General features: G+C 56.6%; 1 protein-coding gene across 1 annotated transcript; it reads left to right on the top strand.

Moving 5' to 3' along the window:
* The first annotated feature begins 710 nt into the window (after positions 1 to 710).
* On the top strand, positions 711 to 1,691 carry LOC102726280 (calmodulin-alpha). The gene has a single exon (XM_031029677.2). It carries the CDS (start codon positions 972 to 974, stop codon positions 1,419 to 1,421), a length of 450 nt encoding a protein of 149 aa, XP_030885537.1. The 5' UTR covers positions 711 to 971; the 3' UTR covers positions 1,422 to 1,691.
* The last annotated feature ends 16,866 nt before the right edge of the window (positions 1,692 to 18,557 follow it).

Raw genomic sequence — 18,557 nt, 5'->3', positions numbered from 1 at the left:
CCAAGGGGTTGAGGTCTTGGTCTAAACTCTGCTACTCAGAGCAGTGGGCAGAGATGATTTCCTTCGAGAGAACGCAGGAGCCTGGGGGCCACGCATTCCCCAGCATCCCCACAGCTCTCGGGCACGACCCCACACTCCTCCCCTGTGTCCCCATGCAGAAGCTTGAACCTGACAATGGAATGGGATCAGAGGAATCACGGAGCTCGAGGAGAGGTATTCTGAGGGGACAGGAAGCCTTTTCCTCATCCCCCGAAATCACACTTGGAATATTCGTGTCATAAACAGCACCACCGGGGGGGCCAGGTTCTGTGTGCGCCCAGGCCCCTTGCTTGCTTGAGGCTGCAGGCAGTGGGCCGCATCTTCCACCTACAGATCTGTCGACCGCCCTGGGCTGGGGATTTAATGATGCCCATGGGTCCACCCTGGTAGAATTCCATGCAGTTCTACCACATCCATCCCCACCGGTCTGCCCTGTGGGATGAGAGCTGGGCAGTAGCCTGAAAGGAGCACAGACAGGAGGGCCGGATAGTCCCCCTCTCCTCCAGGACCTGCCGTGGCCACCGAGGGAGGCTCCCTTTCCCTTCCCGCCATGGTCTGTGTGAGAAGCTTCCAAGGTGGCTTGTATCTGCCATGGGGTCCTGGGGAAGCTGACAGGCCTCTGACGGCCCCCACGCTGGCTCCCCCCAGCTTCTCCTGGGCAGGCCCTGCCACTCCAATTCCGGCATTTCTGGTCTGCCGCTTGTCTGTCCCTCCCTGGGAGGAGGATTTTGCCCAAGGACATGCGGAGGGTGGAGAGCCTTTCCCCTCCCTCTGCTCCAATTGTAGAAAAGGAGGGGGTTCCCATCCCAGGGCAAGGCTGCCACGGGAGCTCTGCCCTCACACAGACTTGGCTGCCTGTCTCGGTCACCGGTCCCCAGCTCTGACGTGAGCCCTTTGAGCTGGTCGGCAGCTCCGTGACGGGTGTGAGTGACATGGCCAAGCAGCTGTCTGAAGAGCAGGTGGCCGAGTTCAAGGCGGCTTTCTCCAGATTTGACAAGAACGGCGATGGCACCGTCAACACCCAGGAGCTGGGTGCCGTGATGCAGGCCCTGGGCAAGGATCTGTCGGAGGCCGAGCTGAAGGAGCTCATCGCCCAGGTGGACACGGATGGTGACAGTGTCATCAGCTTCCAGGAGTTCCTGGCAGAGGTGGTCAAGAGGATGAAGTCCTGGGGCAGTGAGCAGGACATGCAGGAGGTCTTCTGCACCTTCGACCTGGATGGCAACGGCCGCATCAGTGTGGACGAGCTCAAGCAGGCCATGGCCAAGCTGGGCCAGACGCTGTCCCAGGAGGAACTAGATGCCATGATCCAGGAGGCCGACACAGACAAGGATGGGCAGGTGGACTACAAGGAGTTCCTGCGCATCCTCTCCCAGAAGTGAGGCCTGGCCCTGGCCTGTCTCCTGCCTGACTCTGGTCCTCATGCCTTCTCGGGGCCCCTGCTTTTGTGGCGGGGACGTCAAGGGGAAGTCTGGGTGGTGGATGGGAGATTACCTGTTGGTGGGAAAGCCTGGCCTCTCCTGGGCCTGGGTTCTGTGCTCTCTGCCCGGCGAGGCCTTAGAGCTGCTCCTGCAGAGAGATGGGGAGCCCCCTGCCTCACTGGGCGGTCGTGAGGAAACCCAAAGCAATGTGGTGGTTGAAATAAAAGGAATGTGAACTCCAAGGTTGGTGTGTGCTGGTGCTTGAATGTTTGGTTGGAAAGTGGAAAATCAAAGGCTCCAGACGGTGGTATTTGGGTTTCTTTTGCACCTCTGCCCCTTTCCCTGTGCCCGAGTGGGAGAACCGACCTGGGTAGGCCAGACGGTTCTCCTCCAGCGTCTCCCGGATGCCTGAGGAGAACAGGTGCGGGACGGGTGTGTCGGGCTGGGAGAGGACACAAGAGGCACGTTTCTTTGGCTCAAGGTTCTGCCTGAGCTCCTGGGTCCAGACCGGAGGCTGGAGGCCGGAGCCTGGGACTGAGACACTCTCTACACCACAAACAAAGTTACCATCCTTTGCAGCATCCTCGTCCTCTGCTGCCTCCAACCCCATTCAAACTGGGGTTTGTGGCATTGCAGTGTGGTTCCCCAAAATCAGACCCACTGGAGGCTGCTCGTCACAGTTTTCAAGGCTCCCTTCCTTGTCCTGGTTCTCAGAGATGGCTTAATCCAAGGTCACCCTGCACGGGAGGAAACCGAGGCCAAGGATGGTGTCGGATTGAAATCCCAGGGCTGTAGGGGAGGCAGAACAAGCCTGGGGCCTTAGGATTCGGAAAACACACATGGTTTTCCAGCATAGTCTTCAACCAGCTGTGCGGCCCTGGGTGTCCTGTGATGGTGGGCTTCTGCTTCCACCTTCGTGAAATGAGTTTTTCTTTTGCTTTTGGCGGTGACTGACTTTATCTTTTCCTAGTTGTGCCAAGTCAGTGGTTCTCAGCTAAGGGTGGGGAGACAGAGCCAGCTTCCCTGGGGGGTTATTGCAAAATACCAGCGCCCGCCCTTTCCCGCCTGCCCCTCATTCCGGCGCGGGTGGGGGTGAGTGGCAGAGCCTGTCCAGCTAAACCCCAGTGTGGGGGGCAGGGCCAGGTCACCAAGGGGGGGCTGTGGCTCAGATGAGGTCTTTCTGTTTTCTTCTCTCCCATTGGACATTGTCGGTGGGTCATTCCAGTCTCCCATGACCCTCACATGCTGCTGTCTCCTTCTTCCCAGCCCTGTCCTCAGACTGAGTCCCCAAGTACGGCCAGGCCCCCTCCAAAGCCTAGCAGGTGTCAGACACAGCCTGGCAGCTCCTGCCCGGGGTTGAGGGCTGGGAGGCCCGGTGGGCTGGGCGGGGGGCGGGCTCTGAGGCAGGGAAGGAGTCTCATATCCCCTGAGGTTCTGAGGGAGGCAGGGGATGGGCCAGGGAGCAAGATGACAGAAGTGTGGGATCTGGGGGAGGTTCGGATGTGGCAATAAAGAGATGGGACAAAGGCAGCAAACAGACCTGGTGTGGTGACGGAAGGAGCGGCAGAAATACTCTCTGGGTCCAGGACGGGGGTGGTTCTCTCCAGAAAGTCCCTGTCCCCTTCCAGACGTAGTCACAGAGGTCTGAGTTTCTAAATGAGTGAGTCCTAAATGCCAAGCTGGCCCAAGGTGAAGGTTTCCAGGCTCTGTGTGGAAACAGGAAAAATAAAGAATTTTTCGACTAGCCTAAATGTATGCCGTGTTTAAAATTCTGAGAACACGCTCTTTCTGTATTTTCCATATTAAATGTCCTTTCTTCCATGAAGCCACCGTGATGGCAGGGGATACTTTCGTGGGATTTTTTTTTCATGTTCTTACTCGGAAAAATGAAGAGTCCTTACAAAGTGCCCCAAATGAATGTGGGTATTTCACTGTCCCACAGCCCCAGACATCTGAGAACTGCTGCTGGAGTGGATGGAGTATAAAGTCGATTTTCTTTCTTTAAAAAAAAAAAACACCTTTTCTTCCCCGACTTTGAAGAAATATGTGGCTCATGCATGGGAATAGTAAACTCCCACTGTCAACAGTGAGCGCACGTTCAGGACTGGTGTTTGCATGGGAGCGGGGGCCCAGGGGCCAGGAGGCCGTCCATCGACGCCTTCCTGCGGCACTCCGCAAGCTGGCTGCAAGCTACGGGGCCGTTCTGATCTCCGTGTTTTCGTATGTCTACGGCGTGCTCTGCTCAACGTCATGTACGCGGCACTAGAAAGATTGGAACTGGCAGAGGGAAGGGGAGAAATGAGGCCCTGGCAGCCCCAGGGGGCTAGGAGATGGGGCATCTGAGGCTGTTCACTCAGGAGCTGTTCCTGAAAAGGGTGTGCTGGGCCACAGGGCAGGAACAGAGCAGCAGAAACCTCTCTTTATCTGTTGCCCCAGGAGGACAAACGGGGAATCTGAGGGTCTGGGAAAGGAAGTGACTCACTTCAGGTCTCCAGTGAGAGACAGATGTGTGTGGACTTTGAGGCTTCAGAGGCTGCCCCCTCTAGCAGTGCCTCATCCCCCACCCCCCCGCAGTCTTCCACCCCGAGACCCTGGTGGCCCTGCCCCAAGGAGGAAGGACCCCTTGGGCATGGGGGGTCTGGTGGAGAGAGTTGGTCAGGAGCCACAGGGTGGAGAATCTTCTGGAAGGCGACAATCCTAGTGACCTTCTCGCTGCACCTGGCACCTGGGAGATAAACAGAAACAGCCTCAGCAGTGACTCCAAATCTCCTGGAGGACTTTCGAGGGTGGGGTCCAAGTTCGGGAAGCTACCCTGCCCCAATCTAGAGCTCTGGGGAGGACTGGAAGGAGCGCGAGAAGCGTCCCCAGAGCCAACACAGCTCGAGGTGACTTCAGGGAAAGTCAGTTCTCTGAAAATCAGTTTGCCAAGACTGATTCTGCCAATGGCTGATTTGCTGGTTATTTCCCAATTTACAAAAAAAAAAAAAAAAAAAAAAAATTTGTAAAAACACTTTATGAGGATTACAGAGATTCATATTGGAAGAGATGGTTTAAGACCTTTTTGAGTATTTCTCTGGAGTTTTCCTCACCCGGTTGAAAGTTTTAGCTTTGTTGTGTTGTTCTGGCTTGGTCATTTATCTTAGTCAGTTCACCTGAACCTCTCACCCCACCACCCGACTAAGATGAACGTTCTCTGCGTTCTGTTCTTGGTTTGCTCTTGTGTTTGTTTTCGTCCATTGAGTCTATGATTTGGAGGAAGGAGAACGGAGTCATTTAGAGATGGAGTAGAGCAAGACTCCAGTGTCAAGGATCTTGTGGACTATAGATCAGGCAGGTCTCTCTCTTCTAACAGATTTTCAGTAGAGCCTGTTGCTTTAATTCACAGATGTATAAACTGGCTCAGTGAGACAGATTTTGCATGTGTTCTAGGTGTATTTGGTAAAGGCTCGGTGTCTGAAATAGGAATCACCCACGAAACTGACATTTAGCTGAGCAGAACTAAACTGATAAGTCTACTGGGGGAAACCAGCTTTGGTGAAAGCAAAACTAATCTGAACTGAAGCAAAATTCTCGCCAAATCCTTCAAGATATTAATCAGGACATTGATTTTAGATGAATTACTCTACTTCCAGTCAAAACAGATATTTCAAATTCCATGTACTAAGTAATACATTTTCTTCATTGAATTGCCCCTGGATTTTTAAAAATCCTAATTTATATCTATTTCTGGCAGGCATTTCTTTTAAGGTCCATATCAAAAGACTGCTCCTTCAGGAAGCCTTCCAGAACAGGGTGGTGGATCCTCCACACACACATTGGAATGACTGACTTTCTCTTTGTACCATTCTCATCCAAGTGCATCTTATATTATAGCTCCTTGTGAATAAGGGCTAGTCTTCTTCCTCAGAACCCCAAATAATAATATAAACTCATCCACATTCACACTGGATCGTGAACTCCTTGAGCGCAAGATGTGTGGACCCCAGGAGTGTGGCTGATCGATCGCAAACCCTCCCCACATCGCTCTGGATGCTGGGTGACCGGGCGGGGTCCTTCCCCCACGAGGCCTCACCTCTACTCCCAAGCGATGGTTTCCACGGTGCCCACTGGATTGAGGGGGGGGTCTCTGCAATGTCTACTCAACAGGAAGAGAAAAGACCCGGAGTGACTGAGCGAGAGGGCACCTCTCTGCTGCCCCATCCTCTATGCACAGGATATAAAATTCCAGCAGTCCTGGATTAGCCAGGGTGCCCCAGAGACACAGCACCGATGGGACGTGTAGAGGGTTGTAAGAGGAGTTTTATTATAGGAATTGGCTCACGTGATTATGGTGGCCCAGAAGTCCCACAATCCACGGGGTCATTCAGCCTGAGTCCAGAAGCCCAAGATCCAGGGGGCCCATGTCCCAGCTCAAGAGCAGGGAGCAAATTCACCCTTCTTCCACCTTTTTGTTCTATCCGAGCCCTGGATGGGCTGGTTGGTGCCCCCTACACTGGGGAGGGCCACCTGCTTTCACCAACTCCCCTCATACACACCCAGAAACAACATTTTACCAGCCATCTGGGTGTCCCTCGGTCCAGCCAAGTTACCAAAAACAAACCGTCACAAGCTCACTCGCTCCCGGTATGGAAACAGGGAGGGTCCAGGCCATGTATGTCATAGGACAGAGATGTAGATGTCAGGCCATTGTACCAGTTTTTAGGATTTCAGATCAATGCTCTTCACAGGGCACCATCCCCTCTGCCACCCAGGGTACAGGGCTTGTATGGTCCAGATTCTCAGGAAAAAAATCTAGATAGGACACCTCGTCCCATTTTTCTCTGTAAACTAGTCCAGGTTTGAGTTTGAGGGTCCACAGTGAGGCTGCCATACCCCTCATTCACTGGGACTGCTCGGTTACCCTCTGAGGGAGCAGGGCCGGCCTCTCCCAGCCACCACCCACCCACACAGGAGCTCCCCTGCTCCTCCTGCCCTTCTCTCTGGTTTTACTCTTTCTGGGAAAGCACCCAGACGTTCCATTCTGCAAGCTCCTTCTTGCTCATCTACACTTGTTTACCATCTTAGGGTGCTCTCATCTACTGCAGATGGCCCTCATGCCCAAGGCACTGGCACCCGCTTTGCATCTCACCTCTACTGGTCCAGCCTGTGCCTGCCCTTTTTTTTTTTTTAATTGTATTTATTTATTTGACACACAGAGAGAGAACACAAGCAGGGGGAGCAGTAGGCAGAGGGAGAGGGAGAAGCAGGCTCCCTGCTGAGCAAGGAGCCCGAAATCATGACCTGAGCTGAATGTAGACGCTTAACCGACTGAGCCACCCAGGCGCCCCTGCACCTGCCCTTTGCTGAAACCCAGCAATTCCTCCCTCAACCAAACGATTGATGTACCCGAGAGCTGCTGAAAAAGGCCATGCATGGATCCCCCAGTGTTCTGACCTCCAGATGGTCTGAGGAGACCCTGATGTTCAGACCCCTCAGTTGGTCTGGGGGGCCCTGATGATCTGAACCCCAATTGGTCCAGGGGTCCCCCAGTGTTCTGACCCCGCAGTTGGTCTGGGGACACCCTGATGGTCTGACTCCCAGTTGGTCTAGGGGCTCTGATGTTCTGACCCTCAGTTGGTCTGGGGGCCCCCCCAGTGTTCTGACCCCTCAGTTGGTCTGGGGGACCCTGGTGTTCTGACCCTCCAGTTGGTCTGAGGGGACCTGATGTTTTGACCCCCCAGTTGGCCTGGGGAGACCCTGATGTTTTGACCCCCAGTTGGTCGGGGGGATACCCTGATGATCTGACCCTCCAGTTGGCCTAGGGACTCCCCAGTGTTCTGACCTCCCCAGCTGGTCTGGCAGACCCCGATGTTCTGACCCCCCTGTTGGTCCAGGACCTCAGGCTTGACCATCTATTTTATGCTCCCAAGTGCTTATGTGGCGGAGATTGAGAAGCCAAGAGTAACTGCTCCAGCCTGTCCCTGGAAACCATGACTCTACCAGGTGCCCACACCCCCAACTCTTCCTTTGCTCCACTGGGGCAGATGGGCACGGCCTGTGGAGAGGAATCCGGGGGAGTAGGCACTCGTCTCTACAGGTCTCCACGGTGGGAGGCTGCTGGTTGCACAAGTCAAGTCTGAGTCACTCTGTTTGGGAACAGATGGTGCTCTGCTTGGTGACCTGCCAGCCCCAATACCCACCCTGCCACCCAGAGGCGTAGGGTGCCAGGAACTTCACCAGTCTCCTGGGGGAGCCGTGTTTCCCTGCACCCAGAGCGTTGTGGTCGTGACAGCCTGCTGGCGGCTGCAGTGATGTCCATCCATCCGTCCATTCATTCATTCTGCAGTGTCCTCTTGAGCCACCCACCTTATTATGGGTCTGTGAGGACATGGAGGGAAATGTCACACCGGCCTCTGCCCTCTAAGGGAGGTGAGATGTAGGTGTGAACAACCACATGCAAAGACAGTGGGTGGCAGGTGCCTCATCAATGGATTCCAGTGTCATGAGTGTGCACAGCGAAGGGTAGAGACTCAGAGGTGGTGTCGGGCTGGGCATGGGAGGTGGGGGAAGCGTCCAACAGGTGGGAGAACGTTCTTGGCAGAGGAACTGTGAGACTAGAAGTGGGGACAGTGGGGACGTGCCATGCCCTTTGGGGGCATCCCACTGCCTGGGAGCCAGGGGAGACCCTGGAGCCCTGTGACGGATGGCCTCGACTGTTAGGAGTTTGGAATTCCTTTCAAGTATCCCAGTGGAGGCATTTCCCAGCTCTGTGACCTTGGACAAGTCAGTTATAGCCTCTGCCTCAGTTTCCTTGTAAAATGGGGGGAAATAATATCTCTGTCGAGGTTGCTGTGAGGCCTAAGTGAGTCATGTGGAGAGAGGGCCAGCAGCGGAGTCCAGAACAGCTTGTTTTAGATAAGTAGCATAATCCACGCATTATTAGTGCATTGGTTTTTTTCCAGAAGATCAAATGGAGACTTGCTGAAGGTTTTTAATCAGAGGAGGTATATGGTCACATCGGTGCTCTTGGAAGGTTATTTCTCAGTGGCATGCAGGATAAACCAGAGCGGGGGTGCCAGGGTCCCCGAGGAGGCTAATTTGACACGCTGAGCCTGAGCTGATAAGGGAAGGGGGCAGGAGGGCAGAGGGGAGCCCCAGCTGCTGGTGAACCGCAGAGCAAGGGCAGGGCTTCGGGTGGGGCTGACTCTGTGTCCACCTGAGCCTTAGGGAAGTCTGGGGCAGGGAGGAGGGGGCCGGCAGGGAGAAGGCTGTGCGCTCAGCCACACCAGGGCGGGACCATGCCTGGACCACGCCGGCTCAGGAGCTACCCCTGTTCTTGCTGCTGTCGGAGGACCAACTACCGTTGGACGCGTGAGGCCTCTTGCCATGCCAAATGGCGAAAACACATTCAGTTCTCAGAATCCTGGAGCCACAGGGAGCCTGAGAGCCTCAGGCTCTGGTAGGAACAGGGCAGAGTGCACTGCTTATCAAAGTCCTGGGGCCTGCCCAGCCTCCAGAAATGGAGGGGAGAAAAGCTCAGGACCCCCTCCAGCCAGTTCTGTGGGGGCCAAGAGGTAGAAGTGTCCCCAGGGCTTTCTGTCCACACACCTCCCTGCAGGAGAGGGCCTTACCCTGATAAGGAAAGTCTGTGTCCTAAGATGGCTGACCGAGCCGGCGGGAGAGCCCCAGTCCTCGCCATGGGGCTCTTCCGGGTTCCTCTCCCTGCCCCGCTTCGCACACGCGCCAAGAGTGCCCAGTATGCGGAAGTAGATGTGTATAAATTGCCCCCCTTTGTTTGTGCTCGGGGCTCAGACCTTTGGAGACCGCTCTCCTCTGAGCCCTCCGGTGTTAAATAAACCTGTCCTCCAAGATCTCCGGGTGCCGCTTGGTTCTTCCGTCGGGCGATCCAGTCCAGGTTCTGTAACAACCCCAACCCCAAAATGCTCAGTTGTGGGGAGGGGGACTTCGGGGCTACTTCAGGCACCTGTCCCAGGAACGGGGGGAGGAGGGGAGCAGAAGGGGAGGGGAAGGAGGCATGCACGTGGAACTGGGGCCACTCCTGGAGCCCGCTCTCGTGGGGACGGCTGTGTAAGAGGCTCTGTGATTCCTTCCTCCTCTGTCTCCCTCCTCTTGGCTCTTCTTTCAACAAACTTGTGTAGAGCATGATTATTCCAGGCACAATGGTAGGTGTTGGTGATCAAGAAAATGCCCACCTTGACAGCACTCTCCACTGGGGACAGGGACACAGGCAGGAGTGCCCACTGGGGGACTTGTCACGACATGGGTCTTGGGACTGACCCTGCCACACGGGGATAGAGGCCGCCAGACAGGACATCTCAGCTGGGCCTTGCTGCTGGCCCCTGGGTGGCCTTGTAGACCCCTGGGGGGTGGGCACTCGGGGCTCAGGGCAGAGCTCTGGGTTCACTGGGGATGGCTGCAGAGTACCCCGCTTCAGGCATCTTCTCTGCCTGTCTTTCTGCTTGGAGGCAGATCCACGCCTTTGAGAAGGGCCCTCCGCGGCCAGACTGCTTGCCTGCAGGGAGAAGGATGGGCTGCCCGAATGGCCACATAATCCTCTCTTCTCTGTGCCATTGGAATTCTGGAATTTTTCTCTGTAAGGAGGAAACTCCTTCCCTGTGACATTACCTTGGGTGCCACCTCCCTTCCGTTGCTGGCCCCGAGAAAGGAGCAGGGGCAGCGTGGTGGGTGGGGGCCGAGACAGCGGGGCACTGGGGGGCATCAGGGACAGGCTACGAGGAAGGCAGTCTGCTGCGGCCTTAGGGACTTGGCTTCAGCTGTTCTTCTTGTCACTGGGGTCTCAGCATAAACGTCAGCCCCTTGGAGAGGCCACCTGGCCACTGGTCATGCCTCATCGTGGGACCGGCTTTGACTCTGAAGAGCACCACCATCTGATACTCTCCCCATCCCGCTCAACCAGAACATGAGCTTCACAACGGCTGGACTCTGTCTTGCTCATTGTTGGTCTCCCAGCCCTGGATTCAATTTTGTAGGAAGGAGGAGCATGCAGATGGCCATCCTTTTCAGCTCTGGGCACCTCCCTTTTAAACGAAGGGGTGGAGACAGGCTGGGACCCGTCCAGAGAAGAATGACCTAGAAGACCCCACGCGCGGGCATGTTTGCCGCGGAGGCTGCAGGGGGCTGCTGGACCTGGAGTAGCCCCTGCTGAATCCCTGAGGAGCATCTCCCCCAGGCCAGGGACTCAGACCTGCTCCAAGTGGCCCCAGGGCTAAACTCAGGGCTGGGAGTGGGGGTTGCAGGGGCTGGCCTCTGGCTCAGCTGGACAGTGCTCCTCCAAGTGGGGCTTCCCCAGGCTACGCTGTTGCTCGCGAGGTGGTGGGTGGAAGAATTCGGGCAGATGCTGGGAAGACTTTGGGAAGGGGTTGTGGAGGGGATTCCTCCATCCTCCCGAGGGCTTGGCTGCGTGGATGTTCCTCCCTTTTCTGTGGTTCAGTGGTTCCCTAACTTCCCAAGACGGGTCTAAAGATCCTTGTTTTATTGGAAGTAATGAGATGGACGGCAGGTCGGTGTCCTCCCCGCCATCCCCCACCCCCGCCCCCGCCCCGAAACTTAACAACCCCTGCCTTTTCCTCAGGGAAATAGACCCTGCAACAGACGGGGGTGGGGGGCGCACGTGAAATGGGGCAAAGACTGGAGGGAGTCCTGGTGTCTCAGGCCACCCAGTTTGAGGTGATTTGTCACAGCCGTCCTAGGGAGGGCAAGCGGGTGGGTCAAAGCTGTCAGCTACTCACAGAGGCGTAGAGAAGGGGGTGCAGGGGCTCTTGTGGGCATCTTCAGTGCAGAGGGTGGTGCCGGTTCTGTGGCTACGCGGGGTCTGATGGGCTCCCCACATCATGATCAGCACCAATTGGGAAAACAAAAGAAGCGCTGGTCAGCAATCTCAGTTCGTGTGCTAAAAAACACAATTTGGGAATAAGGGCTCCTGGGTAGAAAAGGGTTTGGCTGGAGGCTCCTAAAAGCCCTCGGGCTGTGAGGCAGCTCGGAGGGCACACAGGGCTCCCCAGGCCTCGGGGGCGGTCAGCAGGGAGGACCCGGGAGAAGGGTGGGGACGTGGGCCCCCCATAGGGGCCCATCTGGAGCCCAGCCTCACCTGCTGCTTTCCCAGCAGACTGGGCGAGCCTTGGGGTAGAGCTGGCTGGTTTCAGGAAGGACTAGAGCAGCAGATGGCTGCTCAAGTCAGCAGTCAGCAGGGGCCAGCCCTGCTCTCCCCAGGCACTCTCCCCAGGCCAGGCTGGGATGGGGCAGGACGGGTGAGGTGGTGCTCGGCACGAGCACTGTGCTCTGTAACTGGGACTCAGTTGCCCTCTGGGGCTCCAGCAAAGATGAGGACTGGGGCCGTGGTCCTTGAGGGCAGAGAAGGCAGGAGAGTGCCTGCCACCCACCGCCAGGACAGGAGGCCTGGGAGGGACGTGTGTGTGCAGGGGAGGGACGGGCTGGGAGCCTCAAGGTGGAGGAGACCGGCCTTTAACAGACCAGACTTTCCTTCACCTCCCTGTGCTCTCTCCTTTTTCCCACACCAGGTGCTCCGGCCACCTTCACTGGTGGCCCTGGAGAGCTCAGCTTTTGAGTTCTAGAAGGAACAGGCAGTATACATAGTGAGCCTTGACACCAACCGTGCGTGGGGTGGGCAGCAGTGGGGAAGGGAGTGATGCTGACCTTGGCACTGACCTTGTGTTTGATCTTGGGCACGGTCTCTTGGCCCTGGGTTTTCTGTTTGCAAATCAGGGGGTAGCGATGCCTCTTTCTCTGCAGATTCGGTCAAGTTGTTGTTAGCATGGAGACCACTTTGGACCTGCTAACCTTCGGAGCAGGGGCAGCTTCAAGAGACCAGGGCGTGTATGCGTCTTCCTCAGGCTTGGGGGTCCCTGCAGAGCTGGTCAGAGCCCAAGGGCTGTGGGACCCAGGCCTGCCACGGTGACTTCTCTTTACTTCTACAGCTTTGGGTGGAGCTTGAACCGTCCACGGGGCTGCTCTGCTTCCTTCTCTGGGTTTTCCATGAGGCCGAAGGGGATTTCCTGTCAGGAACCACCATGGTATCTCTCAGGGCCAGTGGGGAGAAATGTTGGAAGCAGAGCCCGTTATCTCTCCCCAAACAATGCTGGTCCCTTGTTCTGTGCGCTGGCAAAAAAAAAAAAAAAAGGGAAAAAAAAGTCTTTTCAGGCGTGCACTTTTAGGCCAGAGGATTGTATTTGTGCGTATGTTATGATTATCACAGGGGCTTACAGCAAACTGCTAGGAAGGAAAGTGGGGGGTGGGGGTGGGGAGAAACAGAAAAATAAATAATTCAACTGGTCGCTCTGAAAGGGACCCCAAAGATCTCTGAACTCACTGATGGTCAAAGTTTGGGTCCTGACCTCTGATGGTTCCTGAGATGACTTTAGGATGTAAAATGACAAATATCACAAAGGTGAGAGCAGACCTCCCTTTAGTATCTAGGCAGGATTTGTTAATATAATTTTGTTTTCAGAACGCTGATTGTTACTGTTTCCTCCTATTTGTAGCAAAGGAAGCTGGTTTTCTATTTAATAATCAGGACATAAAGGGATCTTTTAGAATAAATACAGAACCTGCCGATGGAAACATATCCAGCAGAGAAGCATGCAAACAACGCCAGCTCGTGTTGGTGACTCTCAGAGCAGGGACCCTCTGGAAATACAGGGGTGACCAAGCCCCCCGCCCTCGTACATGGAGGATGGGACCCAGGCCACAGAGCGCTGGGCCTGACTGGGGTCCCCGAGGATACGGGCACAGGTGTGGGTGGGGGACACGAAGTAGAAAGAGCAGGGGAGACGGGGAGAGGATATCACCTGCAAAGATGCCCAGGGAGAAGCGAGGGCTCAGGACCCAAGCCGGAGGCCAAAATCTGGCCACCACCACGGAGGGGACCTTGTAAAGACACAGCTTCAAAAAAATCTTCTGATTTGTTTCATCAGAGGTTTTGAAAAATTCCTGGAGGCCTCAACACTTTTGTTTTTGCTCATCAAGAAAAGCCCCGGAGCCACTTTTGGTCTCGGGACCGGTGGCTGTCCTCGTGCCCAGCGCCCGGCAGGCAGAGCCCCGGGAAGCCGAGAACGTTTGTGTGCGTCCAGCCCAGGAGCACCAGAGAACGAACATGTGCTCCAGTGAGGTCAGGACGGATGCACGTCCAGCCCGGGCTCCCAGGACGGACGGACCTGTGGCAGACACGCTCGGGCTCTGCAGTCAGGGCCTCCGGCCAATCACTTCTGGAAGCTTCCGGCATACAGGGCAGTGCAGACAGGTGCCAGGGGGGCGCGCTGTGCCCAGGATCGCCCTCCAGGGCGGCCCTGTCTGCGTCTTGTCCTCCCGCGGGCCTCCCAGCACACACACAAGCTCGGCTTTCCGAGGCTGGCAGTCCACACCGGTCCGGAGCAGCCCTCCTCTGGAGCCTGGAGCAGTACAAGGACCTCTCTTTCCTATCATCCCAGGTGGTGGCCATCCTGCACAGGCTGGGGGTGAGGTGGGAAGGTGCATGGTGGAGTCTGGGGGTCCCCCATTTCCCCCCAGGTAAAACGTGGCGACAATTGCTGGGAGGCCGACTCCACCCAGCCTGGACATTGAGCTGGCTCCTCAGTGAAATGCAAGAGCTTACAGAATGTGGGAAGGACAAGCCATGGGGGCCTGCGGCTTGGGGCGGGGGGGACAACTCCCTCTGAGACTCAGGATCGCCAGATGACAGGAGCCTACCCCTGGCCCAGCATCCCCCAGGCCTGCGCTCAGCTGATGAAGGAACATTTCTGAACACAGCAAGCTCTGGCCTGGAGGGGTGCGGGAGGTGGGGGCCAGGGGGTCAGTGTGAAGTGGGGGTGCGGGGCACGGCCAGCCTTGAAGCCAGTCAAGGTGGTTACGGTGCAGGAAAGGGGCCCTGACTGAGGCCGTTCCAGGCCTGAAGGCTTTCCTTTCCCACGCTGTTTTAGCAAAGCTGCTGGGGAACGTGCCTTAAGTGAAGTTCACGGAAGCTCCCTGCCATTTCCGTGGCCCCCACGCACTTCAGCAGGGAAACCATTTAAAAATAAAATCCCGTGCAGAGGTCCACAGAGGCGAGTGGCTACTGGTTAGTATGCACTTATCCCATCGGCTCAGCTCTATAAGCTGTGCTGTGGAGGAACGGCCACCCGGCCTTGTCCCAGATAATCTTACAGCGGCGCCCGGCAGACGCGCTGCCCGGGCCTCCAGGCTCGATGACAGCCCTGTGCCTGCCACTCCGAGCTCGTCCGGGACCGTGACTTCGATTGGCGGCAAATATTTGAAGTCCCCATTTGTTATCTCCGTCCGTGGCATCTTGACACGTCCAACACGTGTGTCCCCGTTACAGTCCCTTTGGGGGGATGCTCAGCTGCTGAGGGTCACCGCCAGTCTCTCTGAGAGGTCTGCCAGGCTCCCTAAAGCGAATTTCCAGAATACCTAGCCCATGAGTTTAGATCAGGCCACTCCAGCCCCTATCCCGACAATCAACCACTCTGGCCGTTTCCTCGGATGCTGTAGCAGATAGAAGCTTGGTTACATTACGAAAACAAAGTTTATAAGCAGGAGTGAGGCACTGAGGCATGTGGGGCTCACAGAACTACAGCTGGGATGAACACACAGCAATTGCAGGCTCCTAGCAGCCACCACCATGTCCCTGACGTCTGAACCAGAGCCTGGGCCTGGTGGCACCCACGTCACGGCCATTGTGCTAAGTGTCACCTGGTTCCACATTTCTTGGCTGATGGAGGCTGCCATGCAGGAGCCCCTGCAGAATCGAGGGCTCCAGTTGTGTGACTCAGTCTCCCCAGCTTGGTGACCACACGCAGCGATGGTCTCCGGGCCTTCCAAGCCAAGGCCGGCGGCAGGCAGGACTCAGGACAGCCCACGATGATGCCCTTCTACCACCGTTAGGGAGCTCCCTCTAACCCCAGCAAGCACACGGGGAGACTGGTGATCTGGGGCTGAAGAGGGGCCCGAGGAAGGCCTCCCTCTCCACGGGGAGGCCACCTTACAGTCTGTCCACAGGCCAGGCCCAGCTGCTCCCTGGACCCCGAGCGGGAGTCTACAGGGCCCTGGACGCGTAGCAAGGCGTGGTGGGGGAGCTGGGCCGGGCGCTGTCTGATCCCTCCCGGGCTCCCCTGCCTGGCCCAGGACCTGCCTCAGGACCCTTGCTCCTGACTTTCTCTGGGACTCTGGCCTTGGGCTTGGTGCACTGGTGACTCCATGTCAGGCACTGGGCTTCCCCTCCCCCTGCCACCCAGGTGTCCTGACCAGCCCACCACCACAGCGTCAGCTCCCGGGAGGCTCAGAATCTGGTCTGGGAGCTGGTGGTGCTGAGGTTTCCTGCGTGAGCAGACGAGGCTCACGCCTTGGCTCTGCCTTTGGACACACTTGAGCAAACCTTCAGACGCTGTCAGTCACGAGGAATAAAGAAAAGGACAAGTCATGTTTCAGGTGCTGGAAAGGCATTGTCCTCAGGCCTGGGAAATCAGGGCCACTGCTCTGGGCTCCTTACTTTGGAGGCCACTGGGGCGTCTCCCCCGCTCGCCGCCCAGGAGGTCAGGACTCTTCTGGGCCAAGTGGCCATGCCAGCCGGAGGCCCGCCCGCTTCTAGATCACATTCCTGGTGAAACATGGAGTTCCCTCCCAGATGACCCTGCACCCACATTCAGGGCCTGTCTGCTTCTGGCCTGGGGACTGGATCGCTGCCGTTCACACCCCTTGGTCCAAGGAGCGGTGGTTTGTGGGGAGAGGGGGTGTGGGTGTGGGCTGGGTGAGTGTGAGGGCCCTCTCGGCGCAGGATGGGGCTGCGCAGGAAGCAAAGGGGACAGACTGCAGGCTGGAGGCCGGCAGGAACAGTGGGGTGGGTTCTACACACGTGCTGGGCACCCAAGAAATAAACGGTTGTTCTCCATGGTTGTGTTACTGAACCAGGCTGCTCGTGAGTCTGACAAGTCTGGTGCTGTTGTTCTGCATCTAGGAATGGCATCCACGTGGGAGAGAGAGGTGGGGGAAGGTAGGCAGAGAGGGAGGAGAAGATGAGAGAGAGAGAGAGCGAGAGAGCGGGCCCCTCCACCTGCTGGGGGGAGTGCCGCCAGAAGCCGAGCGAGCTGGGGTCAGAGACGCCAGGCCCAGCTTTCAGCGCGGCGGAGGCTCTCCAGCGGAACGGGGTTGACCAGTCAGTCCCTGGCTGTAAGACCAAGTGTGATTGGGTAAGACCGGGGCAGTCAGGGTCAGCCTATTCGCTCTGTCCCCTGGGATGCAGGATTCAGGGAGAGAGGGCAGCAGGCCCCAGGGCTCAGACCATAGCCACGCCTGCTCAGTGTTTGTGTGACCTACGCCTCTGTTCTGGGCCCCAGGAGATGGGCCTTGGTTTCTCTTCCTGATATTTACTTCTTACTTGTTCCATCTGGCTGGGTCCAAATCCCAGGGCGCCAATGAGCTCCCGCAGGCCTGATCCCCCATGATTCTCCCTGCCATAGCTACAACCCAGCTGAGCTTTTAGGGCTTGTGTGAGTTACCTGTTGCTGCCTAACAAATGGTATGAAACCCTCGTGGCTCAAAACAATCATAAACACGAATTGTCTGTTTTCTCTGGGAGCAACCTAGCTAGTGGTTCTGACTCAGCACTGTTCATGAGGCTGAAGTCAGGAAGCCAGTGGGTGAGGCTTGATTGCATGTTGGAGGGTCTGCCCCCAGGAGACCCCCAGAAGCTGGGCAAACGGGTGCAGGCCGTGGGCAAGAGGCTCTGCTTCCCGGGGCCTCTCCACAGTTCTGCTCGAGCGTCTGGACGGCAGGGTGCCTGGCTTCCTCCAGAGCGAGTGACCCGAGACGCAGCAAGCCAGAAGGGGCTCGGAAGTCATACGCGGTCACATCCATCTTACTCTGTTGGTGGTGCAGACCAGCGGTGCTGCGTTGTGGGAAGTGACCTGGGACGGTGTGAATTCCAGGAGGCGGGGCTCATCAGGGGCCCTCTGGAGGGCCCACCCAGGTCTGAGAGTCTGGGAGTCTCCTTGACTTGCTAACACAGAGCTGAAATAACTTCGCCATTCTGGTCCATTCAGCAAACCCGTTCAATGCACATTCTCTGTGTCAGGAGAAGTGGTAGTTCCCGGGGACACCAAGACCCAACAAACTCACAGACTGGTGGGGAAGGCGATGCTCAAGCTGGAAAGTGTTGTGTGTCACAGGGCAGTGACGCTTACCTGAGCGGGCGGGTGGGGACACATTGGGGTAGTCAGAGAAGGCTGTCTAGCATAGGGAAGGCCAGCTAGGTCCTGAGGGATGAGGAGGAGGCCTCCAGGCAGAGGCAGGGAGAGAGGAGAGAGGACTAGCGTTCCAGGTGGGCAGACCGTGTGTGTGACAAGTACAGACCCCGAGCTGCCTGGGGGGGCTCAGCTCTGCCCAGTGAGGATGTCACTTCTCCCACGTGCTCTGATTTCGGAACCTTCCAGAACCAATGGAAAGTTCCGCATCCTTTGAATGGGCTGTTTTCAAGGTAGGCAGATGCCCAGGTTGCACTTGTCTGTTACTGCAACAAAGAACCTCGTTGGAAAGTTCTGGGAGATTAAGCCTGGAGGAGGTGGCTATGAGTTAGAACAGCAGAGAATGACAGAAATAGTTTCCATCGGTGGAAAAGACTGCTTCATGCTCCTTGCCTGGAGGCAAACATGATTTCGGGGTTTCAGGGGCCCCTCCCCAGTTGCTCAGATTTACGGTGTGCAGGGGTGTGTATCTGCCATTTCCTCTGTTTTGGAAAAGGGCGCTACCCCCTGGGATGAGCACGCATGCAGGGGTCTGAAGGAACACACGTGACGACAGGCCTGCCCATATCCTGACAGTTTAAAGCCTGTGCTCAGTTTCCACCCACATCTGCTACCCCATAAAATGCATCATGCCTTTGATGGTATGGAAAAGTAATACGCTAGCTATTTATTTATACGTGTGGTTTGTGAGGTTTGCCCTGTGGTCGGCTTCATTGCCATCTGCCTCGGATTACGTATTCCTTTGGGGCAGAGACTTTGTGCTAAGCCCCTCCCTCGTGTCCTGTCCCTGGAGAGGGACTGCATGGGAGCATCTGAGACAGAGGACAGG

Source organism: Leptonychotes weddellii, chromosome 5 (genome assembly GCF_054177405.1).
Source record: "Leptonychotes weddellii isolate Sample4059 chromosome 5, ASM5417740v2, whole genome shotgun sequence".
In the NCBI taxonomy this organism is placed as follows: domain Eukaryota; kingdom Metazoa; phylum Chordata; class Mammalia; order Carnivora; family Phocidae; genus Leptonychotes; species Leptonychotes weddellii.
The sequence above is the reverse complement of the archived record's forward strand: the minus strand, read 5'-3'. Positions and strand labels throughout refer to the sequence as shown.

What these genes read in the sequence shown, in the direction of transcription:
- LOC102726280 (XM_031029677.2), top strand. Translation starts at nt 972, where the DNA reads ATGGCCAAGCAGCTGTCTGAAGAGCAGGTGGCCGAGTTCAAGGCGGCT.